We start from the raw sequence: 26,773 nt of genomic DNA, 5'->3' as shown, positions 1-26,773 counted from the left end.
CAGGCGCACAGAATAGGAAACATAGAAGCCGAATATGTGGGTTTCAAAAAAACGATGTTTTGGTCATTTTTCCGAAGTTGAAAGCCGCGTCCCCCCTTAAAAGAATCACTATAGTGACGGGGCCCCCTCATCTGTTCATGCACTACACGTGTTTTGCCAGTCAGTCGTTCGCACGAGCTGCCTGGCGCACGAGCTGCCTGGCGCTTGTTTATGGAAAGGCTGTGCCTAGCGTTCCGTCCAGACGGAACGGCAGCTGTCACTAAAGTTCCATCCAGGGGAAACACAACTCGCGTTGAGAGCAGTCTCTCTTGATTTTTACCCAACCGGCCAAACTGCTACCACTCACTGACTAGCCAGAATCACTCATATTTATTAATCATTATTAATAATTACGGATCTCCGAGCCATCACCCGACGCCCGCTTCGCAATATTTCAGCGAGAGCAGTCGGTCTTGATTTTTATCTAACCGGCCAAACCGCTTCCGCTCACTGACTAGCCAGAGTCACTGTTAATTATTAATCACTAGTAATAATTACAGGAGATCGGGCGTAACTGGCGATGGCTACGTCGGCCTTGGCTCCAGTGAGCGGGAGCGGTTCGGCCGCTTGAGTAAAAAACCAAGACCGACTGTTCTCACCGTGTGAATTTTTTTGCTGTTGCAAACGCTAACCACACACACGCGCACACGCACACACACACACACACACACACACACACACACACACACACACACACACACACACACACACACACACACACACACACACACACACACACACACACACACACACACACACACACACACACACACACACACACACACACACACACACACACACACACACACACACACACACACACACACACACACACACACACACACACACACACACACACACACACACACACACACACACACACACACACACACACACACACACACACACACACACACACACACACACACACACACACACACACACACACACACACACACACACACACACACACACACACACACACACACACACACACACACACACACACACACACACACACACACACACACACACACACACACACACACACACACACACACACACACACACACACACACACACACACACACACACACACACACACACACACACACACACACACACACACACACACACACACACACACACACACACACACACACACACACACACACACACACACACACACACACACACACACACACACACACACACACACACACACACACACACACACACACACACACACACACACACACACACACACACACACACACACACACACACACACACACACACACACACACAAACACAAACAAACAAACAAACAAACAAACAAACAAATCCGGTGCGCGAATCGAACCACGGACTACAACGTCCGTAGTCAGTGGCAGAACCACAACACCAAATCCCAGAACGAGAAACGGCGGCTAATCGGCTGGTTTTGATTTTGTTATATTGAGAGGGCCCCGTCACCATAGTGATTCTTTTAAAGTGACGGGGCCCCGTCACTGTAGTGCAGATTTTAAAGCGACGGGCCCCGTCACTGTAGTCAGTACCTAATTGTTCAGTAGATAATTGTGAGTAGTAAACATAGCAAAAGTGGGACAGCTGCACCAATTACACTTTTATATTTCATATAGTCCCATTCCCCATGCCAAAGAGCATGAAAATTGCGAAACCTTCGCTGAGCTGCTGAAAACCAGCATGAAAGCTAGGAACTTCCATGCGAGTCAACTTCGGGCCACTCAGCATGTGAGCATAATCGTGAGTGTTCTTGCCGGCAAATGAGCAGGTAACAAAAAGCCGAAGCAGTAATTTGCTGTTATCCACAATGCGTGTACGTACTATGGAAATACAATGTTTATGCAGTCAGATGTCTTTTTTTTTTTTTTAAGAAAGGTTTGTTGGCTTATTTCAAGGCACTTCCCAGTTTTTGCCCGCTCATGAACTTGCTTTTTGTGGGCCTTGTTTAGTATGTTGTTGGTCCAGTTATAAATATATTACATGGGTAGTGAAAAGGTACTGCAGCTCATCCCAAGACTTTGTTCAAAACTTCCTTTTAGTGTCATATTTACCAGATTCACTCAAATCTATGCCAGCCTCGATTCTAGGCTGACCCCTAAAATTCGGAAGGTCGGAAAATAAAAAAAACTTACCTCGAATGTAGGCCGAATAAAAAATAGCATTGGACTGGGACTAGAACATGCACTTTATTACGCTTGCGGCACTTGTCATAGCAAATTCAATGCTCACTCGTCTGCCACCAATACTGGGGGCCTCACTCGAGCCATTGTTGTCGCAGGATGGGGCGGCTGCTGGCGGGGAAGCTGCGGAAGATGGCTCACCGGCGATGGGGGCCATGCACGAGGTGGACGAGGAGGAAGAGGACGACGATGAGGAGGTGGAGGAAGAGGAGGAAGATGAGGAGGAGGAAGACGAGGAGGAGGAGGAAGGCGCAGGCGCTGCCCCCGTGGTACTGGGGGCTGCCCACCAGGCGCTGCTCCAGGGCGCCGGCCCCTCAGGCTTCCAGGCATACCAGCGGCCACGCTGGTTCCCGCTGCGCCTTGCTGCCCTCCTGTGTTGCATTGCGCTCAGCTTGACCGGGCTGAGCTTTGCCATGCTCACCATCCCAGGTGAGAAGGAGCGCTGGTGCACCCTTTGTGAAGGCTGTGCATTGGCTTTCCATAGGGAAAAGCTATGCTTTCACAAATTCAAGCTTTGGGTGCAAAGTGGGCCGTTTGTATTAAGGCAAGAGGTCCCGTAGCGAAAAAATGTCGAGGGGACACCCTACAGAATAGTGCATGCATTACATACTTGTCTCGTGTTGTTTATTTCTTGCATGATTTATAGGAGTAAGTGTGTGGTGTGAAGAAAATAAAAATAGAAACTGGTCGTGATTAAAAAGTTGTGCAGATATAGTGCGTCTGCTTTGCGTGTGAATTTTTTTTTTTTAAATATTGGTGTCAGGAAAGGGGGCCACTAAATGTGAACTTACTAGTTGCAACAAAGTCGGCAAGAATCTAACATCATTATCCCATATCTGGACAGTAAGGAAGATGGTGTTGTGAGTATGAAATCGTTACTGGCTGCTCTTTGCCGTGTTGGCCTTTCGCCATTAAACACCGACCATCATCATCCTCATGACAGACTTCTGTATGTACACTGGCATCGTAGTGAAAAAAGGCAGAGTACACTGCTCATGAGCAAGAATGGAATGATCACTGCAGGCTGTGCATGGTCTATAGACGAATTTTACGTTTTGCCAGGGTAGCACTCGTAGCTTGGGTTTGCTTCAGTTTTTGTGTTGAAGTTAAAACTGTTGATGTTAGTGTTGAGCTTTTTCACGATACAATTTTATAAATTTGCTGAGTTCAGCAAATTTCATGCTTTAATTTTAATGTGCAATCTGTCAAATATGCACTTGAGCTCGCATCGAGTCTTAATGAAAGAATGGTGTCAATTTTGATTACTATGAACATGCTGAAAACACGGAGATAGGTAACCCACCCAGAAATGGCAGAAAATGTAGTAAAAATACTGGGGTGAAGAACTTTTCGGTGAGAAACCAAGAAATGCCGAAGTTATATGCAATAAAAGAACTTCACACCATGCACACCTTGTGTTAATTGTCCAGGGTTATCGTGTCAGATTTGTGGTAGTTATGTCATCGCTCCTTCCCCATTTCACAAAAGTTGCAAAAATGGTCAAGTTTTGAAGAGGCACGTATTTGTTCTCACTGATCTTGAGGGCCCTTTATATGTCAGGCAAGACAAGTTTCACAGTATCGAAATTTATGAATCAACTAAGAGCTGAATATATGGTGTTACATGCCTGTAGTTGTAACACCTCAGGCACACAGATGTCACAACTAAGGCAAATTTGCTCCCTCGTGCTAGGAAGAACTACAAAGTGCATGAAAATGGGCCGGAGGGGATCTCCCGAACTTTGTGTTTCTCTCAACTTTGTGCTTCATCATCAGTCTGCAACTCAAGTTCAGCACAAACTGGTGGCTTGAAAGCTCCAAAGTGAAACTTAAAAAAAAAAAAAAAAGGCGATTGCTTGTACGGTGGTGCGTCAAGAGGTGAGCCACATATCTCCCTTGGCGTTTTCAGTGAGCATGGGCCGGCTGGTGATGATGGTGCTGATGCCCGGCGGCCGTGTGCACGAGTTCTACACGGCAGCGTGTGGCCTGTACTCGTGCTGGCTGGCCCTGCGCTGCCTCACCCTGCTGTGCAGCTGGCTGCCCCGGGGCTGGAACACCATCCTCAGCAAGCTCCACTCGTGGATGCTCATCGTGAGTCCAGTCGCCACCGCCCCTGGGCTCTCCTCCCGGGTAGTGACGCCCTGTGTGTGTGCACGTGCGTGCGCAGTCGGTCAAGTCCCTGGTGGCCATGAGCCTGCTGCTGGGCCTGATCCCCCTCCTGATGGGGCTGCTCTTCGACCTGGTGGTCATCATCCCGCTCCGAGTGCCCCTCAACGCCACGCCACTCTTCTACCTCTGGCACGTGAGTGTCTGCTGGCAGTCTGGGCAGGCCACTCTGGCACCGAAGGGCACCTGAGGTTGGAGTCGAGACGAGGGCGCCCTGCATTGAGACCCCTTAAGGGAAACCCTGCAGTCACCGTGGTGCACAGAAGAAGTCGTTTAAGGAACAGAAAGCAAAAATATGGCTCAGGAACATACAATACAGGGAGTGCATTCTGATAATGCAAACGATACAATGTTGGGGCTGAACAAGGTTACTCAGATCTCAAGGGGGCACAAGTAAAAAATGCTACAATTGTCAGTAGTTACTACAACAAACCAGAAACAGCCACCAGTACTCAGAGCAGCAGGGTCACAGAAGTTCTTGTTTACGTGGTATCTACAAATAGAGGTGTCCTTGTAGGCGCATGCTACGAATAAATGGTGTAATACTGGTTGTACCTGAAGGTTGCTAGAAGACAGCAAGCTGACAAAATTCACACCATGGTGGCTCAGGGGCTAAGGCTGCTACTGAGCCCAAGGGCTTGGCCTGGGCCTGGCCACAGCGGCCATTTTTTCTGATGGAGGTGAAAAATGAAAACGCCTTCCAGGTGGTCAAAATTAATCCAGAGACCTCCACTACAGCACATCTCATAGCGAAGGTGTGGCTTCGGTGCATGAAATCCCCAATTTAAAGGGACACTGAAGTGAATTTGTCAAACTTGTTTTTGTTTGAATTGCATAGACTAGCTCAAATAAACACACTTTTCGTTTATTTGATTTGATTTTGATTTGATTCTATTCTAGGAGAAAGATACAGAACCTTGCTGACTAGGCGAATAGCTCATTTTTTTAAAACTTATTTTCCGTACATTTTCCCGAGTTGTGGTAGCCCAGATTAGTACACCGTAGTTAAGCATAGAGCTAAAAATACTGCGGAAAGTAGAAAGCTAACTGAAATTGGAAAAGAAAATCTCCCACCTCCCCTCGTGGGAACCCCTGTGTAGATGCGACGCATAGGGGGTTCACGTTGCAGTGTTGGACAGCGGAGGAACGGCGCTGGAACGATGGAGCGGAGCGGCGCAGGCATCGCGTTTTATAGCGCGCATAACGGTGAGGGGATGCGCCGGCGCCAGTGCGTCTGCCGCGGCTATGACGCAACACAATCCATTTTAATCCAATCCAATCCAAGCCAATTCATTCAAATCCAGTCCAATGCCCCTTGCGAGAGAGTGTTCGCTATCGGAGAGGAGAGGGGGCGAGCGGCGAAGAGCGCAGCTGGCGCAGCGAGGAGATGGGGGAGGGGCGGACGCCGACAACAACGCCGACGCCGGATGAAGGGACAAGGCGAGTGAATGAGATGCAGTCGCATCTAACAACAATAATGGTGCATAAGACCAGTGGTCTGGGATAATTTCTGGATTAAATAGTCAGTCCAGTTGATAAAGCAGTATTTAATTTATAAAGCCTGAAAGAAGAAAAAATGTTATGCGCCGTCTGCAGCGGCCGCAACAGCTAACAACAGTGGTTCAGCATTTCGAGGTTCAGCATTTGAGTGCGATGTGAGTGGATGATGTCCAAGATTAGAATTCAAACTAATTTTCTGAACTAGTTCTGAACATGCTGTTTCAGTTCTCTGAAACAGCATGCATGGCATCCGATGTTATCGTTTGCCAGGCATTCTAGATATCTTAGAAATCGGCATACCATGCTCCTGCCATGTTGTAGGCTGTAAAATGCATCAGATAAGCCTTGCCAGCACGGCTTAGATCCGTAACAATCGCAACTGAGGCGTGCGCAGTGGATGAACGCTCTCCGCGCCACCGGCAACGCTCAAATGCGAGGCACTCTGTATCCACCTTAGGAGCTTGCCGGGTTCATGCCTGTGTTGTAATAGGTGTGTTCGCACCAGGCCGAGAGTCGGCTGATTCGGCACTGTACCTGCAAGCAGTCGGAGCTAATGTCAACACCATGCCAACGAGAGCTCGCCAGCGCATCAGTGTCAGTCCGCATGCATTCTGCGAACTTGCTTGTGGAGAAATGGAGGTTTCACTGCAAAATGGTGAATTCAGTATAGAAAACATTATCCCAAAACAAAAAAATCAACTTAAAAAAAAAAGCAACATGCTGACGAGGATTCAAACCTGCGAATTGCAAAACAATGCACCTAATACTCCTGACCACTTGGCCATTAGCACAGGGCTGTAGGGGAAGGAAATATAAAGTACCGTACTTACTCGATTCTAACGCGCACTTTTTTTCCGGAAAAATAGGTCGAAAAATCGCATGCGCATTAGAATCGGATACGAAACCGAAACTGCCGAAACAGCGGAAATTTCGTCCCACCCATCGCCATCGCCATCTCAAGATGGCGCCAAAGCTTTTAGCAACAATTTTTCGGACGCAGGAAGCATAGGAGCCGAGGCTTTTCTATCGGTGTTCACACAAATCGTCAAATCGTTCCACTTGCGCGCCACTTGATAATAGCAATGGCAGCAGCGGCTCTCACGCGTTCGAAACGAGCGGTCGGCTGAAGCGTGCGCCTCTGGAGAAGCCCGCGGGATGGGCGTGCGAGGCGTGGGCCACGATCCCATCAACCATTGCCCCATGGTTGAACGTTCGTTCAGAAGTGTGGCATCGCGGACGCGCTTGACGGCACCAAGGACGAGATGTGGTCAGCAGAGAGCGACGAGGACCAAGATGAGCGAGATTACTTCGAGAAATAAATCGCCGGTTTCTCTCGCATTCGTTTTTCTTGCTCACAAAGTTCCGTACGCGTTACAATTGAAGGTGCAAGTTTTTTCGGTGTTTTTGCCAGGAAAATCGGGTGCGCGTTAGAATTGGGGGCGCGTTAGAATCGAATAATTACGGTATATATTATGTAGCCCTTTTACATTTTTATTTAGTTTCAGCTTTCAGCATTCCCAGCAGCTTAGATGATTATTTCTTGAATAACGCTCGTGCACTAAGCGTCCCCAAATTCCCACAAATATCTCGTCTCTAGCGACTGCATTCCTTTGGCAGAAAAGTGATCGCAAATATGTGGTCGTGCTGCTGACCGCTGTGCTAGTTCACCTAGCGCAAAAAGTTCTTCCCGCACCTTGGTTTTACGCTTTGCAATAAAAGTTTGGGTTGACTTTAATTTCTTGGTACCTATATTACTTTGCTGACTCTTCTCCCGTCTGTAATTGGCCTTAGGTTTTTCTACTAGTGTACCAGTCAGTGAAGTGTCGCATGAGCGCTTGTGTGGAGCTACTTAAACTTTATTTAATAGACTTTACTAAGCTTGATACATAGCCACGTTTTCTTTTTTCTCGTTTAACTGTAGCTGACAGTCGGTGCACCGGCTCACTACAAAGGCGACGTTTTCATAGGCACGCTCAAAAAACTTTCCAAACTCTCCAAACAACTTATTATTTGAAATAATGGTACAATTTTTTCATAGCCTGCTCAGAAGACTTGCTCCAAAAGCTGCCCCTCGAAAGCAAGGTGCTGCAGCATGTGGCAATCCATGGACTGCGATTCGCAAATGGGGACTCTGAAATTCGCTCGCGATGATACCTTGCAAGGCTTCACAGCTGCCACATGTGATTCAACTAAACGAGGTGTCATCCTTGGTTGATGAATGATATATGCTTACATGTGACCCAGCAAACGGCAGTCAACTAACTGAGTTAGAGAGGATTGACAAGTCATAGGCTAAAATATTTCAGTGAAAATCAGATGCTGGGCAGCAAAAATAGCCACTTCTGTCGAAACATGTGAAGGCGCTTTTGTCTCTCCCGCACGGGAATGTCGACTGTAAGCATGGATTTAGCGACAATAAGCATCTTCTCGAAGGCTGTGCTTCCTTGTCTATTGACAGTGTGAATGGGCTACGCCAGGTGAGGACATGCTTACAGAGGCACAACGGAGATGCCACTAAAGTACCCATGTCACCAGAGCTTCCGAGGAGTGTGAGAAAGTGAAGGGCATAAGATGCCGAATGAGATGAAAAAAGGAAGGGAAGGCATGCAAGGACTGCATCTTGTGGGCACATAGGGCGAACGTGATGTTGGCAGTGAGTAGCACTTGAGGCAACAGCTGAATGGAAAAGTTGTATCGTGTCGTGCGTTGCTTACACGCACTGAAGAGACAGTCTCATCTGCCCTAGCTGGCAAAAACATGGAGCAGGTTAAGAGTGGGCAACAGCTGCCAACAGAAGCAAACAGAAGCCTGTCTGCTGCACTTTCGCAGCTTGAGGAGTTGAGCAGTAGTGTTGAGAAAAAGCGCTGCAGGAATGAGAACAATTAAGGTTGTCACCCTTTGTGCAAACAGTGGTTAAACAACATCAGTGGCTTGCACCCTGAACGATTCTCCACGACTTGACTCCAAGCAGTGCAGGTTGCTTATGAGTCCATAATTTGTCAGTGTTGTGTGGATGTAGTCACTTTCTACCTTGCACGTGATACTTTGATCTCACTTATTCCTAGTCATTTTTCTTTATATCTCATCGCAATGTCCAGTCAGACCCAGCTGTCAATATGGTTTGTGCACTTGTATATTTAGCTTGTATAATGTAAGGAAAATGTACTTGCAAGGTGCAGCTAGGCAATTTCGAGACTACATTTTCTGAAACTTGTGATATACAACTGCACAATATGAGTAAAGTCACTATCCTGTGCGTGATTGTGCAACCTTGTTTTTGTTTTATGGCTGGTAGTGTAACTTTGTTTGCACTATCAAAGATTGGTGTAATTGTGCGCAAAATTTGTTTTTAGCCTTCTATAAAAAGCCGTATGAGCCTCATTGGCTTCTCCAGCTTTTGGCCTTGTGTCTGTCATCAATTTAGAGCAGAACATATTGACTCAACTTTACTAAATTGTAGATTTACCTTTATATTGCACGGAAGTGCTAATTTCTCTGTTCTGAAATCGCTCCAAAATGCTATCGAGGCTGCTCCCAAACTCCAAAAGTGATTTTTTTTTGTGTGTGTGTGCTCCAAAAACTGCTCCAAATCTTAAACTAATTGGACCATGTGGGCCTGCTCTCTACAGCATGCCAAGGAATGGGACACACTGCGGTTGTGTCAAAGAACTCTTTACTCACATCATGTCGAAATTTAGCCGCACTGTCCGGTCACACAGAACACAGCACCAATCCCTCAGGAGTCCCCATTCCGAGTCCCTCCGTTTGCGCCCGCTTCTTCCACACACCGCCCCCCTCTCCGTGTCCACTAGCGCCATGCCTTGGGCGCCAGCGTCTCCGAGTACTGCGGCTTGTGGCTGTTTGGCGGGCGAGGAGGGTAAGGGGAGAGAGCTAGCAGTGAGAGCCGCCGAGCAACATCCTCTGGTCTAGAAGGTATTGCGCCAAGGCGCCCCCCACAACCGCCACTGTTCTCGTACACAGAATTTTCATGACTACAGCACAGAAACACAAGAAAGAGCATAGACGCAGCATTGCATCCGTGCCGTTTCTTGTCTTTGTGTTTTTGTGCCGTAGCTGTAGTCCCAGTGAATACAAGATACCAGTCCAAACTTCAACCTTACAGAATTTTATACATCTTTCAGTGGACACATCTGGCAACAAAATGATTGCTCTTGGATGTTTTTGGTCTTCAGTGAGATGCTCCGAGTATGAGTCTGAGGAGCGTTGTATGCAATGGCGCTGGAGACTTTCCTTTGCTCTGCGTGGCAAATGGTTTAAAGCTTTGTCATAAATTTTGGCACCGTCCTCTTTGTTCGCTGTTATTGAACACTGCATCACAACAACTGAGGCACTGCAGAGTGCAGTATAATGGCAGGCTGTGTCAGCAGGGCAGTTGAGGGTGCTTTTTTTAACGAGCCGCTGGTAGCAGTGCGGCAGAGGGGATGGGGTAGTGCAAGAATTAAAAAATGCTTGACAGTGCCACCACAACTGTTAGCCATTTTCCAGCTGAGTAGCCTGCCACATGCCCCTGGAGAGAGGGCGTGGCTCGATGCCACCAAGTTCAACGTGTCTACCTTGTGTTAAACCGCATGCAATGTCGTCGTCAGCCTGTTGGTGCACACTGACGGGCACAGGTCTCTCTCCTGCAGGCTGCGAACTGCCCCTATCCTGCTTTATCTGAATCCATTCTTTACCCCTTCAGTCCAAACTAAAAGTTCCTTATTTCATCCAGCCGCCAAGTATTCCGTCTCTCCCTATTTCTCGATAGACATTTTTGATTACTCAATAGGCTTTTTTTTTTCTCTCAATCAGCTTGTTCTCCTATTTGCATGCAAATGTCCTTTCATGAGCTTCTTTTTTAATCCATGATGCTTGTGTTCCATCCCCAAGTATTACTCGTACCATGTTTCTTTCCATGGCTCTTTTAGCTGATCTGAATTTGCATTAACAACATGCATTAGTTCAATAACAACATGCATTAGTTGTGTACGTTCCAATTCTTTAAAAAATTGGACGTTTTACGTGCCGAGCCTACATTTGGGCTATGAGGCACCGGTATTGGAGGGCTACGGATTAATTTAGACCACCTGGGTACCTTTAACATCTGTTGAAATTTCAACACTTAGGCGTTCGTATACATTCTTATTAATAATTGAGAATGCTTCCTGAATGCATTCGATGTAGCCTTATACATGCATACATTTTACGTTTGCCATGAGTTTAGTGTAAGTAACATTTCTGTGTACTCTTATTCTGTGAAGTGAGGTCTGACTGCCATAGTATGTGAGTGTTTATATAGTAAAATTTCCTGTAGGTGCACTGGTCGTAATTGGTTTGAATAGCTCGTGGTAAACTTTAGCAGCCATGCAACTAAGAAAAAAAAATTGTGAAACACAGCGTTACGTTCAGAATCATATTGTGTGCATGCAGTGGTGGTGGGATGCTCACAGTCACTTTTTATCTTTTTGCCAGGACTGGGCTCTTGGGGTTCTGCACACAAAAATCATCTGTGCTGTTACCCTTATGGGCCCAAACTGGTGGCTCAAGCGAGTCATTGATGAGGTGAGTCCTTTTCAGTGTTATTTCAGAGGACAGCACCAACATGAAAAATTCAGCCATAGCATGAACTTCAGGCCATAAAGACGAACGACATTCAGTCTTACTTCAAAAGCATACCATTTCAGAGTACCAAGCAAGCCAGTTTGAAGCCAAGCAGGGTTTAATTGACCTATATAGTGGTAAAATGGGGAAAAAAAAAAAAAAAGTGGCGATACCACAGTTACTTTTGCCCCTTTCCCTAGTGATGTTACAACTACAAACCTGTGGATAGCCAGTGGGGGTCTGTGAATGTCGAAACTTTTGAACATCACATGAATCATATACAATATTTTATTTCAAATCGAATTTAATGGCAGTAGTCGAAATTATTTCCAAATTGCTTCGAGGTTTGAAAATGCTGTTGGATTCTCGATGACACTCACTTAAAGGGGCACTGACACAAAAATTTTGTATCTTTTTTTTTTTTTTTGTGGCAATAAGTAGCTAGTGACCTACTTATCACCTGTAGAAACCTCATTTGCTTCAGCGTGCAACCGTTGTTTAATTAGAGGCATTTTCAGTGCGGCCAGTCGCAGTTTCGGTTTCAGCGGGTGCCGCGAAACGATGGATTTCGTGTGAACAAAGCTGACCACGTGACCGTCGGAGGGATATCACAGAGCAAAGCTGCCGTAGCCCTGTCGAATCCCGGCAGTTTCTGCCAATGCCCCCACGTACTGATCTCGTGAGCCGCTTAATTAAAAAGCGACCGTGGACGTGACGCAGGCACTGCGAGTGCAAATGCTGCCGCGGCTAGAGAACGACGCGCGCTGGGAGCAGCCGGGCGGTCTGCCTACAGGTCCGCTTGCAGATGTGTTCGGTTTAGCACTGCGGCGGATATTCAATTACCGCTCTCGTAAGCGGTGCAGATGACAATTTTTAATGCAACCCGTGATCACAGCATTAACTCCTTTCTCATATAAACTGCCGTGGTTGGGACTTAGGTGCAATTTCGTGCAGCTGTAACAAGCTATCACTCGAGCTACCGGCGCCGGCCTGGGCCACTTTGCGGCCGTGGCCGCCGCCTGCACAGCGACCGTGCGGCTCGCGCAGTGGACTTTTCGTGTCAACGGCGCGTTTTCGCGTCCAATGTAAATCAAAAGTAATAGAAACAGAGTTCCTGGAATCGCTGTAGAACTTTGGTCGCGGGAAGCTGCCCGATGAGCTGACGAATTCACGGCGCCTCCGCCGCCAACGATCGGGTTGTTCGTTCTCGAGAGCAGAAGCTCCGCCCTCCGGCCCTCCGATTGGAGCGGCGAGCCAGGCGAGCCGGCGAAAAGCGCCGGCAGTGCGGAAGCGGCAAACAGAAACTCATGACGTATGTGGATGTTGTTTATTTACAAAATACCCACGGGATGTCGATTGCGCGTGGTCCTCTGCTGGCTGCTCGGTTGCGTTTCTCACACTTTAAAATTGATTTTAAATATGTTCTAGGCTGTATTCGCCGCTGATATTTTGCAGATGATGTATATGTGTCAACACCAATCTATTTCCGAAGTTATCTCGCCTTCAAAATTTTCTGTCAGTACCCCTTTAAACCTGGTTTTAACGAACCCAGATGCAGGGAATTACCCCTTTTATTGATCACTAGGATGGCTTTGCTAAAGACACATGCAGTGCGCAGCCTTTACAATGGTCTATGAGCGGGTGCTATTGCACTGTGAGCTGTAATGACCTCCACAGCCAAGACATGCCGTCTGCCTTCTGTAATGGTAGAAGGCTTTCTTACGGTGCACCTACGCTGGCGAATTCGGCTGCTGCTTCATACTTCCACCTCGCCATCAGAATATTTTTCTTTTTGATACAGAGAGGCTGACATGGGGGCAAAGGTTGCAGGTGTTTATTATGTTGCAGTCTCAATCTGTTTTCAAAATTTGGGACCCCATCCTAAAATTTTTAGGCCTCAAACGTTAGGAATGAAATGTTAAACATGGAGTTCGTGCACTTAGAGGGCCCAATCCTCAAATTTTTGTGCAGTGTGCATGCATGCATGTGGACATTTATGGCACATGTTAAAAATGTAAAACTGATCCATTGTAAGTACAGTATAGACCATTCATAGTGTAACCGCTTATATTGCGAGACCGGATATAACGCGGGTTTTCATAATCACCGGTTTGCCTCCCATAGAACTCAATGCAAAGCATACTAACTGCTTGAAACGCGGTTGCCCGAAGCACAGTACTACCGTTTATAGTGCAGTTTTTTGGTGGGTCGCTGATCAACTGGTGCAGTTGGGGCATCGTTTCAGGGATAGTGCACACAAGTCCTGCTCTCCTCTTACATCGACACACAAAGGAAAAAACAGGCACCCTTTAGTTCGCATGGTCTGTTTGCACTCACATGATAACCACAACTATTCTTGCCCCTGGTTTGTTGAAACATTGTGCAGATAGGCAACCACCCTTTCTTTTTTTTTGAGCATCTGGAGATAACCAGCTAGCTGGGATGCTGGAGGTTTCCGCTACCTGTACGTTGTGCTGATAAGCAACTGCCTTCTGCGTCACGAATGCAATGTGGGGTGAAAAAGAAAAAGAAAAAAACCCTTGCATTCTTATCAAGTTCCATCCATAAGGCAGGCTTTTTACCTCCCTGCGGCAACCATTTTTAGGAACAGACATGCTCTCTCAAAACACAGACACAAAGGAATTTAAAGCTGCTCTTCCAGTTTGCAAGACTGTGCAGTTTTGTGTGATGTGAAAAAAAAAAAAAAAAAAAAAGAAATAAAGGCTGGGTCCCATTTCTTAGGAGGCCTAAAAACAGGCCTTCATTTGAGTGATGATAAACAAAGAATGATGGAAAGATAGGTTGCAGTGTGGTTGGATTTGCACGTGTTTTGTTTATAGTGCAGATTTTTGCAGCTTCTGTGACATCGTTATAAGCAGTCTACACTGTACTAAGACCGGAGCCCATGCACACAGTGTTGCAAACGGGTAACGGGTACAGCAAACTTGTTAAAAAAGTTTTGATCTTCATATAAATCAAGAAACATGGTAACCGTAAACATTTACTTGCATAGTCACTCATCATCGTCTGGCACACTGGCATACTTTAGACTTCGGAGTCCCCTGTATAGGAGATGCCCTCCCACTGCATCTCATCTTCTGTGGCGTCAAGGGTGTTTGAAATACAGTCGAGTCCACTTATAACGATACCGTGTGTAACAATATATTGGCTATAACGATGCACGACTATGGCACCGTCCACTTTCGTATGCACTCTATGGTAAAATAAACCGCTTATTACAGTGCTGCAGTGATGGATATCGAACATAATGATTGAATCCGGTTATGGTGCGCCTTGAGCTGCCACCAGCTCTCTGCGCCGGCATGCGTTGCGAGCCGCAATGTGCCTTGCTTCTTTTCCACCCCTCAGAAAACGAGTTGACTGCACCGCTATGAGGAAGCGAGAGAGGAAGAGGGCAGTTTTCCTTCTGTACCCTCCTCCCAGCGCTGCCACTTCGGCATCGTCCCCGCGCTCGCTCACAAACTCACGTCGCTGATGCTGATGCCGCTCGCTCGCATGTTCGCCTATGTTTGGTCCGCCTGTTGTGTTGCGTGAGCACCGCTTTGAATTTGACTGGTTCCCTCTTCAACTGCCTCTGTTTTTCCGCGGAAGGAACGTCAGTGCCTCACTGAAGGGGCAATCGTTGCGCGGATACGTGCTGCAGACAGCGGTGACAGTGACGACTCTTGATGGTGCGGTTAAGCAGCCTACTCAGGTAGTGTCTTCGCAAAGGCCCAACACATGATGCAGTCCCTCAGAGACTTCATTTCCGCCAAGGACCTTGCGTCAGCTTAAACAAAGCCCCCCTCCCCCTCGACTATGGCAACTTTCCTGCAAATAAGTAGCAGTACCTTGCTTGCATGCGAATAAAATGTTTTGATCTCTGTATTGTGCTTTTTTTTTTGCACAACTTGCTTATAACAATTATCGGTCATAACGATGGAATATTCTTGGCACTTGAATATTGTTATAAGTGGACTAGACTATGGAACATTTCTTTTGAATGCACGAAAGACGAGCTCCTCGGAAATGCAGGCCCAAGCATTGACTATACAAGAGCACAGCATTGCCGTAGCGACCAATTTTAGCCGTCCGGCTGGAGTCGCTTCAGCATCCCCACACCTCATCCACTCTGTATACAGGCGCTGCTGGGATATCAAAGTCCTCCAACATAAAAGAAACCCAACGGGGCACATAAATCAAGACGCCTGGTGTTTGCTTGACGTGAAGTCCATTTGCTAAATGCCTTTCTTTCTAGCAATCTCCCTTGCCCTTTGCTTGCACTAGCTCAATCTTGAATGAAGTCTGGCAGTTCCTGCTCAGTATTGGGAAATGGGAATTTTTCATCGCTCAGAAACTCCTTGTCATGCTACTGCATGCACAGAGGACATTCTTCTATTCTACCAACCAGGATGCAGGTTTTATTCCCGGCTGAAGCGGCCAATTTTCTGATGGAGGCGAAAAGCAAAAAAAGCCCTTGTGTATGAGATTTCGGCGCACGTTAAAGATCCCCAGGTGGTCAAAATTAATCCGGAGCCCTCCACTATGGCGCGCCTCATCGCCTGCGTTGTGTCCGCGCGTTAAACCTTATAATCAATGTTCTGCCAACCGAAAATGCTGCACCCGTTCATGCCAAACTGCCGATGGTTTCGGCAGATAAAATCACTTTTCTTTTAAAAGCACAGAATACTGCTTTCGCAGCGCCGACATGACGTAAAATGTTCCTTCAGTGAACTTTGGCCATCGAGAAGTTATAAATTTAGCACAGTTGCAAATTGCAATGGAGTCTGACAGATGAGGAAGAGGCAAACGCACCAACCAAGGGCGTTTATTAAAAGCGGTCTCAAGTTTAATTCAACCAGGCAGAGTTCTGTCAAAGATGTTCACATTCACGACTGATGGATGTGACGAATGGAAGAAACTAAGCGCGTGCATAAGCGGGTAGGTGGTGCCGGGGCGAGTAAGCCAAATACCCTCTCTCTTTCTGGGGACCGTGCGTGGCAGCACACAAAACCCTGATGATGATGATAGCTGCCAGCGATACCGAAAATGGAACTGCAAATTGGGCTGAAAGTTCTTGGAATCCGTAGATAGTAAGAGGTGGAAATTTCGCAACATAACATCTGGAAAAAAGGAAAAAAGAAAAAAAAAATCCTCGGTCAATACGGAGGTCTTTACGGTAGCACTAATATAGTAACCTCATTAATACGCAGTCCTTAAGGTCAGAAATGGAAGTTGCCTCCGAACCATTGGCTAAGCCAAAAGTGTAGTTATTTATGCTTGTTGCTGTGTCTGTTCTATGACATATAAAAATTTGCGTGGAACTCTTAGCTTAACATAGTGTGTGTGCGCATGTGCATGTATGTTCAAAAGAGGAAAAGAGAAGGGGAGGGGAATGCACAGCTGTCTTCGGACCTAGCTGTCTGAATTGAGAAGAATGCAAATGCCTTCTATTTTTTATTCCATGGTTTGATAGTGGCGGGTTATCACAGCTGGCTAAACTGTACCAACTGTGTCTGCCACAATCGCACACCAAAGCTGAGACTGTCACTGAAGCTTAGGAATATGCAGACTCTGTAAACTCGCATTCATAAAAGCACCTGAAAAAACATGGGAATTGAGGTTTTGAAAAATAAACTCATTGCAGAAGAAATTCAGAATGGCGCCAGCACTATCACAAATAGCTATGCTGTGAACCGTTTTTAAACACCAACAGCAATTCCCTGAATGGCAAGAGATGTGGTGCCATCTCTTAATTACTAGCAATGCAACAATTTCGCTTCTTCACTTTCATGTTGCAAATGTCTTAACCCTTTGAGGGTCGAATTTTTTCACCAAATGTGCCCCCCCCCCCCCATCTCCCCCCCAGGGTCGATTTTTTTTATTGCTGATTCAAATTCTTTGGATTAATCTATTTAGAGAAAAAATTGTAGTAATTTTTTTAGAGACCATAAAGTCACAAAAAAATCATTTATGTTGTTACATATATGTGGTTTATTCATGAGTAACACAAGAAAAATTCTAAATAAAAACGAGAGAGTAACAAGCCGGCACCTTTTAAGTGAATCAAAATCAGATAGACATCAGTTTCGCGGGTGCAAAATGCGGGAAGCGCCCGGAGGACGATACCAAAACCAGCCGCTGCCCCCGCGTGGGCGCACGCGGCCGGATGTGAGAGCGATAGACGGCGCACCGCTCATAAAATACAAAAAAAAAAGAAAAAAGGAAAAAAGAGCCTTATCAGTTTCGCAGGTGACCTTGGTCTGTGGCAGGCACAAAAAGTGAGAGGAGCCAGGGCACCAGGTGGGCGATACCCGGCGCGCCGCTGAAGTAAATCATAAAAAAAATAAAAAAGAGCAGCCATCGGCGCAAGAAAAAAATTTGACGTATTTCCGTAGTGTGGCAGCACATGCCAAGCAAGAGAAGTTGGCAAAAAAGGCACGCTTTTTAAAGATACAAGCAATGCCGTACATGTACGTCATTGACCATTTTGAAAGTGTTTGCCGATGCCGTACATGTACGGCCGTGACCCTCAAAGGGTTAATATTAAGGTTTGCTCAGCATCTGGAAGACTTCCAAACCCTAACTGGTGTGCACTAACAAAACTACCCAAGATATTGCAATAAAGCACTTCTCAGTTGTCAATAAAATGCCTTTACTATTGATTCTGTGATATTTGAGACTTCTAAACCAAAAAACTAGTAGCATTGTATGAAGATGTTAGTGTTTTACTTTTGCCGGCCATTTTTTGTGAAAAGATTTATCTGTGGTGCCACTGATCTCAGTTGTTAGGTTTTTAAATTCTATTTCTACGTAATTTTGTTAGAGCATGCCAGTTTTTTAAAGTCTGTTGGAATTTATAATAGACAAATGTTTGTGGCTGTAATTGGGACTGACAACATAAAATTCAGCCTTGTGTTAAAGTTTACATGCAAAAAAGAAAAAAAAAAGCTCTTTCTTTCACTGGGGTACCCATAGAGAAATCATCATGATGAATTTCAGTCTCCCACTGGGTGTTGGAAATTCATCAGGCCTGGGATGAGGAGTGCATTTTTACCGTCTTACCCCTTCAACTGGGGAACTAATATGCACAGCTCCATGAAATTTGGCACTTGTTCAAGTGTTTTTGTTATGATTGTACTGTGAAATATCCATTCAGATATGTTCAGAAATAATAAGAATGTTTGGTTTCAAGGGCCCAATGCTCCTTGCATAGGGCATAGTTGAAAGCCTGTAGCCACTACCGAGACCACTGCTGCTGCATTTTTGGGATTTTATACTGTTATTCAATAACTCTAACAAAAAGAGTTTGCAGAGGAAGTTTGTTATTTTAGTATCCCTGGTTCAAACCAGTACGATAGGAATGAGGTGGCTTCAGATTTTCGTGCAAAACATCAAGGATTCCGCTGACTAGCAATGTCAAATGGATATTTGACATGCATTTGAAATAAGTTATCTGCATTTTTGGCATTGCCCTTCCAAAGCCATTGCAGACGCGCTAAAAAAATGCTTCAGCATGTCACTTATTTTAGAACACGTTGCAACTTGGATGGTGTTGTGGCGGGCTGATTTTGTCTGCAGATGTACCAAGACGGCGTGCGGCAACTGAACCTGCGGCTGGTTGTCTTGGAGCTGGTGGTTCCTGTGGTGGTGGTGCTGGGCCTGGCTTTGGCAGTGCCATACCTGCTGGCAACCAGTCTAGTGCCGGCCTTTGGTCAGTCCTAGTAGCCGAATGCTCTTTGGCTGGGTTCTTGGCTCAAAAGATCACGTACTTTGCACGTATAAATACAGCAGAATCTCCATGACATGAATCTCGCGGGACCGTGAAAAGTATCCGTGTCATCCGAAATTCGTATGAACCAACACAGACCAAAAAATTGAGCACTAAAAAAAAAGTTTTTGTTTATTTCTTTTTACTTTCGCATGAAGAATTATATGACTTTTTCTGCTTTTTTTTAACCTCCATGCTGCCCAGCAATCCTTTCTGTAGCGCGTAAAACTTTGCACTCGTCTCCTCACTCGTGGTGCCCAAGCTACCTGCACGCCGCAACTGTCAAGGCATGAACCGCATTGTGCGTTTTTGGCTGCAATTCATGCGTGTCGGCGTTGCCCATGCGATCTTTCCACACCCGCGCCAACTATTCTGCACCTGCAGCAGCTTTTGCCTCAGTCAGAAAATGACGCACGACGCGTGCGGCAGTGGGAGGAGCCTGATGACTCGTGCCAATGGGGAGGTGTGCGCCTCATGGTGGAAATTTCAAAGGTCTTGAGACGTGGGCTGGCTCCGCCGGAGATGTTTAGGCTTACCACCCCAGTAGATATTTCATGGGCGCTTTCACTAGCGGCGCAGATGATGTTTTATAGTACCGTTTTCACCCACATTATCAGCTCCTTTACCGCACAAGCAACTTCTTATGTGCCTTGAGCGGCATTTTAAAGAGCGGTTCGAAGCTGTCGCTCGAGCGCCCCACATCACTTCGCGGCCGAAGCCGCCGCTATGTTGCCGCCGTCGGCTGCGCTTGCGCAGCATGGGGGTGGTTCCGCAGCGGTGTCAGCGTGCCTGTGGCGTGCACGGTGTGTTTTCGCAAGGAGAAAACAACAGCCCGACCCTTCCTAAAGAAAGAGTGACAAAGAGGGGAAAGAGTACGTCGCTGTCGCTGGCTTGTTCGTATCATCTGCCTGGCTGCACAGGTCCATTCATAACAGCCGAAATTTTCCCCATTGCAAACAATGCAATTTCACCAGGACTTCTCAGAAATTCATATCCCGAAATTCATATAATTGAGATTTCACTGTATAGGCTTTCCTGCAAGGCTTGCAAAAAAACACCTGTAGTTATTAAAATAACAAAAACCATAAATCTTAAAAGTAACAGATTGACCATTTATAGTCCTTTTGTCATCATCGTCATGGTTGAAAATGAACTGTAATCTCCGAAAATAGTTACAAAAGGCTGCTTAGTGAAGAATCGGAGAAACAACAAAAAAAGTGCTTTCAGCGTGCCTATACCGGCAGCATCTTCCTTACCTCGCTACTTTCACTGGAAGCTCTTTTCTGAAATGAGAAAAAGAGGAGAACAAAAAAAAAAAAAAAAAAAAAAAAAACTTCGAAGGCTGTTGATTTCGAGCAACTAGCTGCCCTCCGATCGGCCCTAGTTCAGCATGCAAGCCTGTGCATGCTTGAATTGGCCTACTCTGCTGTTGCCACTGCAGCAATATTGCGTGCTGCTTCTCAGTGCGTGCTTACTCCTACTCTGCTGCGTTGTTTTTGTTTTGTTACATGTAATTTTCGCTAATCTTCTTAGAGTGTTGTACATCGGCAAACCCCTGATTCACCAATTTGGAAGCCAATGCAGTCAAAACCGGTTATATCAAACTCGCAAAAAAACACCCGCCAGTTCGATATAAGCACGCCGAGGAATTGTACGTCAGAAACGCACACAGCATTTACAAAAACACTTCATTGATGAAACTGCCTTACTTTTGAACAAACTAGACCTGACCAACCTTGCTGCCCGAGACAGTTTGCACTTCTCCACATTGTGGGAACAGTTGGAGCAGTGAGGCCACAACCTTTCACATTTGCGAAGTGCCGGACTAGTGCGAGCACACCAATCACTTCAGAGGATGTGGGCAAAGGATCGTCGTTGCTTTCCTCGTTGCACCTGCTTTCACTTGTGCTCAGTATCCGCCGTGGTGGCTATGGCATTGTGCTGCTGAGCCCAAGGACACGGGTTCTATTCCCGGTCGCAGTGGCCACTTTTCTGATGGAGCGCCCGTATGTTCGAGATTTCGGCACACGGTAATGACCCCCAGGTGGTCAAAATTAATTTGGAGCCCTCCACTACGGCGTGTCTCATTGCCGCCCGTGTTGCGTTGGCGCGTTAAACTGCACAGTCAATGAAAATCACTTGCCCTCGGTACATGTCGGCTATGTAGTCCTCCAAACTCTCCCGTGGTGGCGACACCGTAATCCACATTCACCAACTCGCCAACCATTTTTCCGGCAACGGCGTCCAGAAATTCTGACAGCTTGCTCCATACTTTGGCAACACCAGTGGTGGCTTCATTGCACTCATCAGGATTTCCAAAGACATATCGGTTTTTTTAGTGACATCTGCTCAGAACCTACTTTGAGAAGGTGTTCTCGGGAATCTCATGCATCACAGGACTGTTTAACTTCTCACCAAGTTCGACTCAGTTTACAATTGCCGGCTTCACGGTGGAAGGAAAATTCTACCGCTTTGCGCTAGCTAGAGCCACTAAATAAGCCTTTACTCTTTAGTGACACTGGCCATCACAGCAGCACTTCGGAAGAAAGCCCACAATGAGGGAATGCCCAATTGCAACGAACGGAGAAAAGAAAAAAACATGGCGCGGTGGTGCAGTCACAGTCACGATAGGAAGAGCGAGGGGTAGGTCGAAAAAGAGCTGCCCGCTGCTCATGAGTGGCCTGGCAACACTTTTAGGGGTGTGCCAGCAAAATTTCTCCTCTGCCCTGTGGGAGAGCCAACTTGGGGGGGAACTTCCACATCATTTGGGATTCGATATAGCGGCAGTCGCTGGTATTTTTGTTCAATATAAGCGTACTTTTTGCTATATATTCTCACTGCAAATATATTGTCACCGGAGATAGTTTGATATAAAGAATAATTCGATGTAAACAGGTTCTGTATAGTCGGGTTCGACTGTAGAAGAAAGCTCTAATCATTAAAATTAAAAAATAAAAGCAGCAGTGTGCTGCGCTCAGTAGTGGAAAATCTGATTGCTGCATATAGCACTTTGTGTGTTGTTACTGCAACTGAAGATGCTTTGCCTTTAAGCACAGCTCCTACAATTTGAGTCACTGTGTTTGGACTTTTCTTCAGCAGAGGCAGCCCATGACTGTGACAGGGCACTTCTGCTTCTGAAGGAGCACAGTTCATTTCAGCTTGGCTTGCGTTAGATGTTCAGTGCCAGGCTTGTCGCTTTGTATGTTACAAGGAGGTCAGAAGAAGAACTGCAGGGGAGGGTGGATTGTACTGTCCAGATACATCTTGAACCCGCATTTCTGCCACTGAGAGCGCCTGAAATGAGCACCGCTCCAATGCACGCCATGTTGAGCTCGGAGTGTGCTACTTGGAGGAGACAAGCTGACATTTTATAATGTTGTAATTGTTGCAGGTCAGAAGAGTGCCTGATGAACTGAATTGCAGCATTCAATGCACTTCTCTGAAATACAGTTAGTCCTCAGTTAACAGTCATTAAAAGTGACACTACTTTGTTATATTAGAGTTTCGTTCTGTTGTAAACTTATAACTAGCTTGCATAAACAACACCAGTTTACAAGAGGTTTGGAAGTAATAAGTGACCCTGTCTTGTGCCTGACTCACAGCTAGAATCAGCGTCATGCTACATTTGTGGAAAGGGGGTGCTTGCATGGTGAACAGCACTGGCGAAGCATTGCTGTGCTGGAAGGAGTGTCTGTCAATTTCTAGAGCGGTGATGTGCTGCTGTAACTGTGAACCCCTTGGACGCAGACACCGTTGCTCTAGTGACAGCATCTGGTGCTGCTGGAAACACTGAAGAGGCGGATGTTGGCTTTGCTGAGATTTCATCAGTGCATTTTTGCTTTGCTTGGCGAATTTTGTATCATGCTACAGCCACATTTTGTGACGATAAGTAACTTTTGTAAGGCGTATTCTTGTGGGGAAATCAGGTTAAGCCAATGCCAGGGTTCGTACAGGTCCTTGAAAACCCTTGAAATTGAAAATTCAGTTTTCAAGCACCTTGAAAGCCTAGAATTTTTTTCTTGTCTTTGAAAACCCTTGAATTTATCGGGCAACAAAGAAGCAGCCCAATTATGTGACCTGCTGTTTACTTTCACAGCTTATCAGTGTTGTCCTGCATGCTCCCCACCAAAACAGTTTTTTACAGTTCAAAGGCAGTGCAGGCATGCTGTGTTATACAACGGCTTGTGCGGAATGAAATCCACACATTGGACTTCGGAGAAACTAGCATTGGTCCCCTTCTCGTGTTTGATGCTGTTTTTTTTTTTTTGGTCTCATTCTGTTTATCATTTTGTTTATCTTTCCGTCGGTACACCCTACCATAGCTATGCCCTACCACTTCTCAAAAACGAATGGTGCTGACACCCCAGGATGAAATAAAACAAATAAGCAAGACTTTGAATGGGAGAACACCCTGAATTTAGCTTTGTACATGGATTTATTTGGAGATCTCATTTTGACGCTTTGTGTGACTGGGCAGAGCTCTTGATGAACACAGGAATTTAGGGGAGCAGGGTGGTGGGAGGTATTTATCTAAGGTCCTTGCTACCTGAGACTGTATTAAAGAGCATGTGTGGAGCTTGCAAATCTTCAAAACAGCATGGCCTGTGTAAAGTCCCTTCAATATTATTGTCAATGGTAACAGGCCAAGCACCTGCTGGCAGTGGGTCACTAACGGCCACCATTGTATTGCTTGGTGGGGATCGATATGCCACTGATAATGGCCCTGTTGTTCCACAGGCACCAGTCCAGAGACACAAAATTTGGTCCTTCGGCGGATCTACCCTTCCCTCCTAGCACTGTGCGCTTTTATGGCGTTCATGGTGTTTCAAGTGCGCCAATTTTGTCGGCTGTACGAGCACATCAAAAATGACAAGTAAGTAGCCTTCGTTCTTGAGGAAATGTGCCTCTGTGCACAAAGTTTCTCCTCAGTGTTTGAAAGTTTCTCTCAATTGTGATGGCAATAATCTGCGTGGAGCATTAAGTGTAAATCTGCAATAAGTTTGTATCTAATGGATGGTTAAGTGTTTATAACGTTAGTGCAAATTCATTGTCTAAATGTAATGCATAAGATCAGTGGCAGATCCAGAGTGGGGGCCCTATGTATTGGGCTTCCCCCCCCCCCCCCCCCCCTTCCCCCCCCCCCCGTACGTTTCCCTATATTTTGGGTGTGTTCTGATGCACTGCCCTTGGCTTGTCCATGGCTGCTCTTGTCAGCCACTTTGGTGAGCACACAAAGAAGGGAACTGCATTTGGTGCCGAATAATCGCAGCCAAAAAAAAGCTGTGATTTTGAGAAGTGGAGTGCATGGGCCCACCAGTCGCTTGGGTGCGTCTGTGCAGGTACCTGGTGGGCCGGCGGCTAGTCAACTACGAACACCGGAGGCCCGCGTCGAGCTTTGCGACGACGTCTCAGGTCGCCGCCTCCTCTTAGGACCTGCCCGCCCTCGTGTACATAACTGTTTCGTGCACTGGACTCGCGTGACGTGCACGACCGGCCAGGCTGGACGAACCCTGGCGGCGCTGTCGGAGCTGCTCTGTCCGTCGGAACTGCATTTCCCGAGCTGTGTAGTCAACATTTTCAGTCAAAGGACTTCTCCACGGGCTGAACCGGTGGTTGAAGGTTCCTTTGTGGGCACAGTGATACAAGAAGGCATCTAAGGATTGCTGGAGCCAGCGTTTGGTAGCGGTGTCTTCTTTTGGTGGCAAATGCTCGGCACACTGCCAGCAGGTGCTTGGCCCATTAGTTGTGAGGAGGTACCAGCACCACCGGTCAAATTGGAGCGACCAGCAGCTGTACTGCCAACCCTGGCGATGGTGCCAGCTCTGTGAGCACCACCCCTGGGGTTCAAGCCATCCTGCTGGGTTCTTGCCGTGTTGTGCTGTAGAAGTGAGATAAGGGGGGTTCGGGAAGGTGCGTGCGTTGTATATGTAATGTGTTTGGAGTGCTTGCGTCTGTCTGCGAGTAATGTCCCCCTGGTGAGTGGGAGGGGATGACTGACTTGAGGTGCTCCTTCCACCTTCGGTTGTAGTGAGGAAATTTGATTTTCTAGTGTATTGTGGCATATATCTGGAAGTGACTGCATGTAGTAATGTGTGATAAGGCACGTGCAGGGTGTTTATAATTTCTATTCTTGGCATGGGGACGACTTTGCACCGTTTTTTCACTCGCATTGCATAACTTCCCCATTGGTGTTAAAACTTTCGCAGTAAACTGAACAGATGTACTGTCCCTGCTTCGAGCGAACGAGCTGCTTATCGAGTGTGTAGAGCTTCGTGGCCACCCAGAGTTTATTCACTTGCAGTTGCACCTTCTGTTGTAGAACCCACATTCCAAGTACTGATGTGAGCTTTGTTCAGAGTAAGGTCTCTTTGCTCACAAGTTTGTGAGACTTCGTTTTCTTTGAAAATTTTGCGATATCTTGCCTCTGCTTGCTCTTTTTCAAAATTGCTGAGGGGGAAGTTTCTTTTGCTTCTTTTGTATAGGCAGCATAGGTATCACGGTTACAAATGCACGTTGTATATTATGTTATGAAGGCACTGGTGAAATTTCATGTCAAATAAAACATGAAGTTGCACTTCTGTTTTCAAATATAAAGTGTAAAAATGAAAGTTGTGTACATTTTAATTGGGTTAGATGAACATTGACATGGATGTCACTGAGGCTTGAACCGTTGTACCTTAAATAATAAGGGTTTTTCCTGTTTGTGGAGGAACATCTCCTTGGTTGTTGTGGTGACATCGTTATCCAGGTGGCATATTTAGGCAAATAAACGCTGACATGTGAAATTATTTTCGAAAACAAAGATGTTGGTTGTTTACTTATTTGCTGAAACTCTTTCCTGTTTTCTACACTGTGGGCTAACGTACGGAATAGCAGATGACCCCGGCTAGCTTCGCTAGAGAAAGTGCTACCCACAGTACCCTAGCCCCAGTGGAATCCGAAGACTCGCGCACGGGTTCGGGTACTCACATGTGGTAGACTCCAGCTATCCAAATGCCTGGCAGATACAGCACGTATACCAGACAACACGACTGTCGCTTGCGCAGAGACAACGGCTCTGTTCGCTCGCTCAAGCTGCAGGGACTCTGACTCCAATATCTGTCATCGCAGCCGTAAGAAGGAGGGGCTTCCCTTGCGACCGGTCACGACCGAATCTCTGAGCAGAGTCCCATGGAGCCAACTGGGTTCTCAGTCATCGGGGCATTGGGAGTAGGCACTTCCGAACCAACCAATTCCGACCAAATCGCCCAGTCGACTGCCCGGTGGAACACTCGCACGTCCGGCAGGTCAGTTTTGGGGGGGAAGGGAGGTCTCCCCCGCATCAAGGAGAGGGTGGCGCAAAGGAAGGCAACAAGCTGGTCTTCCTTTCCCCGCGCCCTCGCACACACGTTCACTTGGGGTCACGAAGAGGTCACGACTGACGTGACGCGTCGCGGCGCCTGCCTAAAATGGCGGCTCCCGGCTCGCCAAAATGTGCCGACTAGGCGTAG

At 46.6% G+C, this 26,773-nt stretch overlaps 1 protein-coding gene across 1 annotated transcript in view; it reads left to right on the top strand.

Annotated features, from left to right (window-relative positions):
- The window catches only part of LOC144154913 (E3 ubiquitin-protein ligase MARCHF6), an 88,354-nt gene extending 62,269 nt beyond the window's left edge, over positions 1–26,085 (top strand). Inside the window, exons 16-22 of the mRNA XM_077686028.1 lie at positions 2,345–2,675; positions 4,155–4,336; positions 4,413–4,547; positions 11,384–11,473; positions 19,094–19,226; positions 24,021–24,156; positions 24,623–26,085. Coding sequence (XP_077542154.1) covers positions 2,345–2,675; positions 4,155–4,336; positions 4,413–4,547; positions 11,384–11,473; positions 19,094–19,226; positions 24,021–24,156; positions 24,623–24,713 — 1,098 coding nt within the window. The 3' untranslated portion in view covers positions 24,714–26,085. The remainder of the gene's footprint in view (positions 1–2,344; positions 2,676–4,154; positions 4,337–4,412; positions 4,548–11,383; positions 11,474–19,093; positions 19,227–24,020; positions 24,157–24,622) is intronic.
- Positions 26,086–26,773: the final 688 nt, after the last annotated feature.

This window comes from Haemaphysalis longicornis, unplaced genomic scaffold (assembly GCF_048455015.1).
Source record: "Haemaphysalis longicornis isolate Haplotype H1 unplaced genomic scaffold, Haemaphysalis longicornis Haplotype H1 scaffold_1, whole genome shotgun sequence".
Lineage (NCBI taxonomy): Eukaryota > Metazoa > Arthropoda > Arachnida > Ixodida > Ixodidae > Haemaphysalis > Haemaphysalis longicornis.
This window is presented reverse-complemented; position numbering and strand designations above follow the sequence as displayed.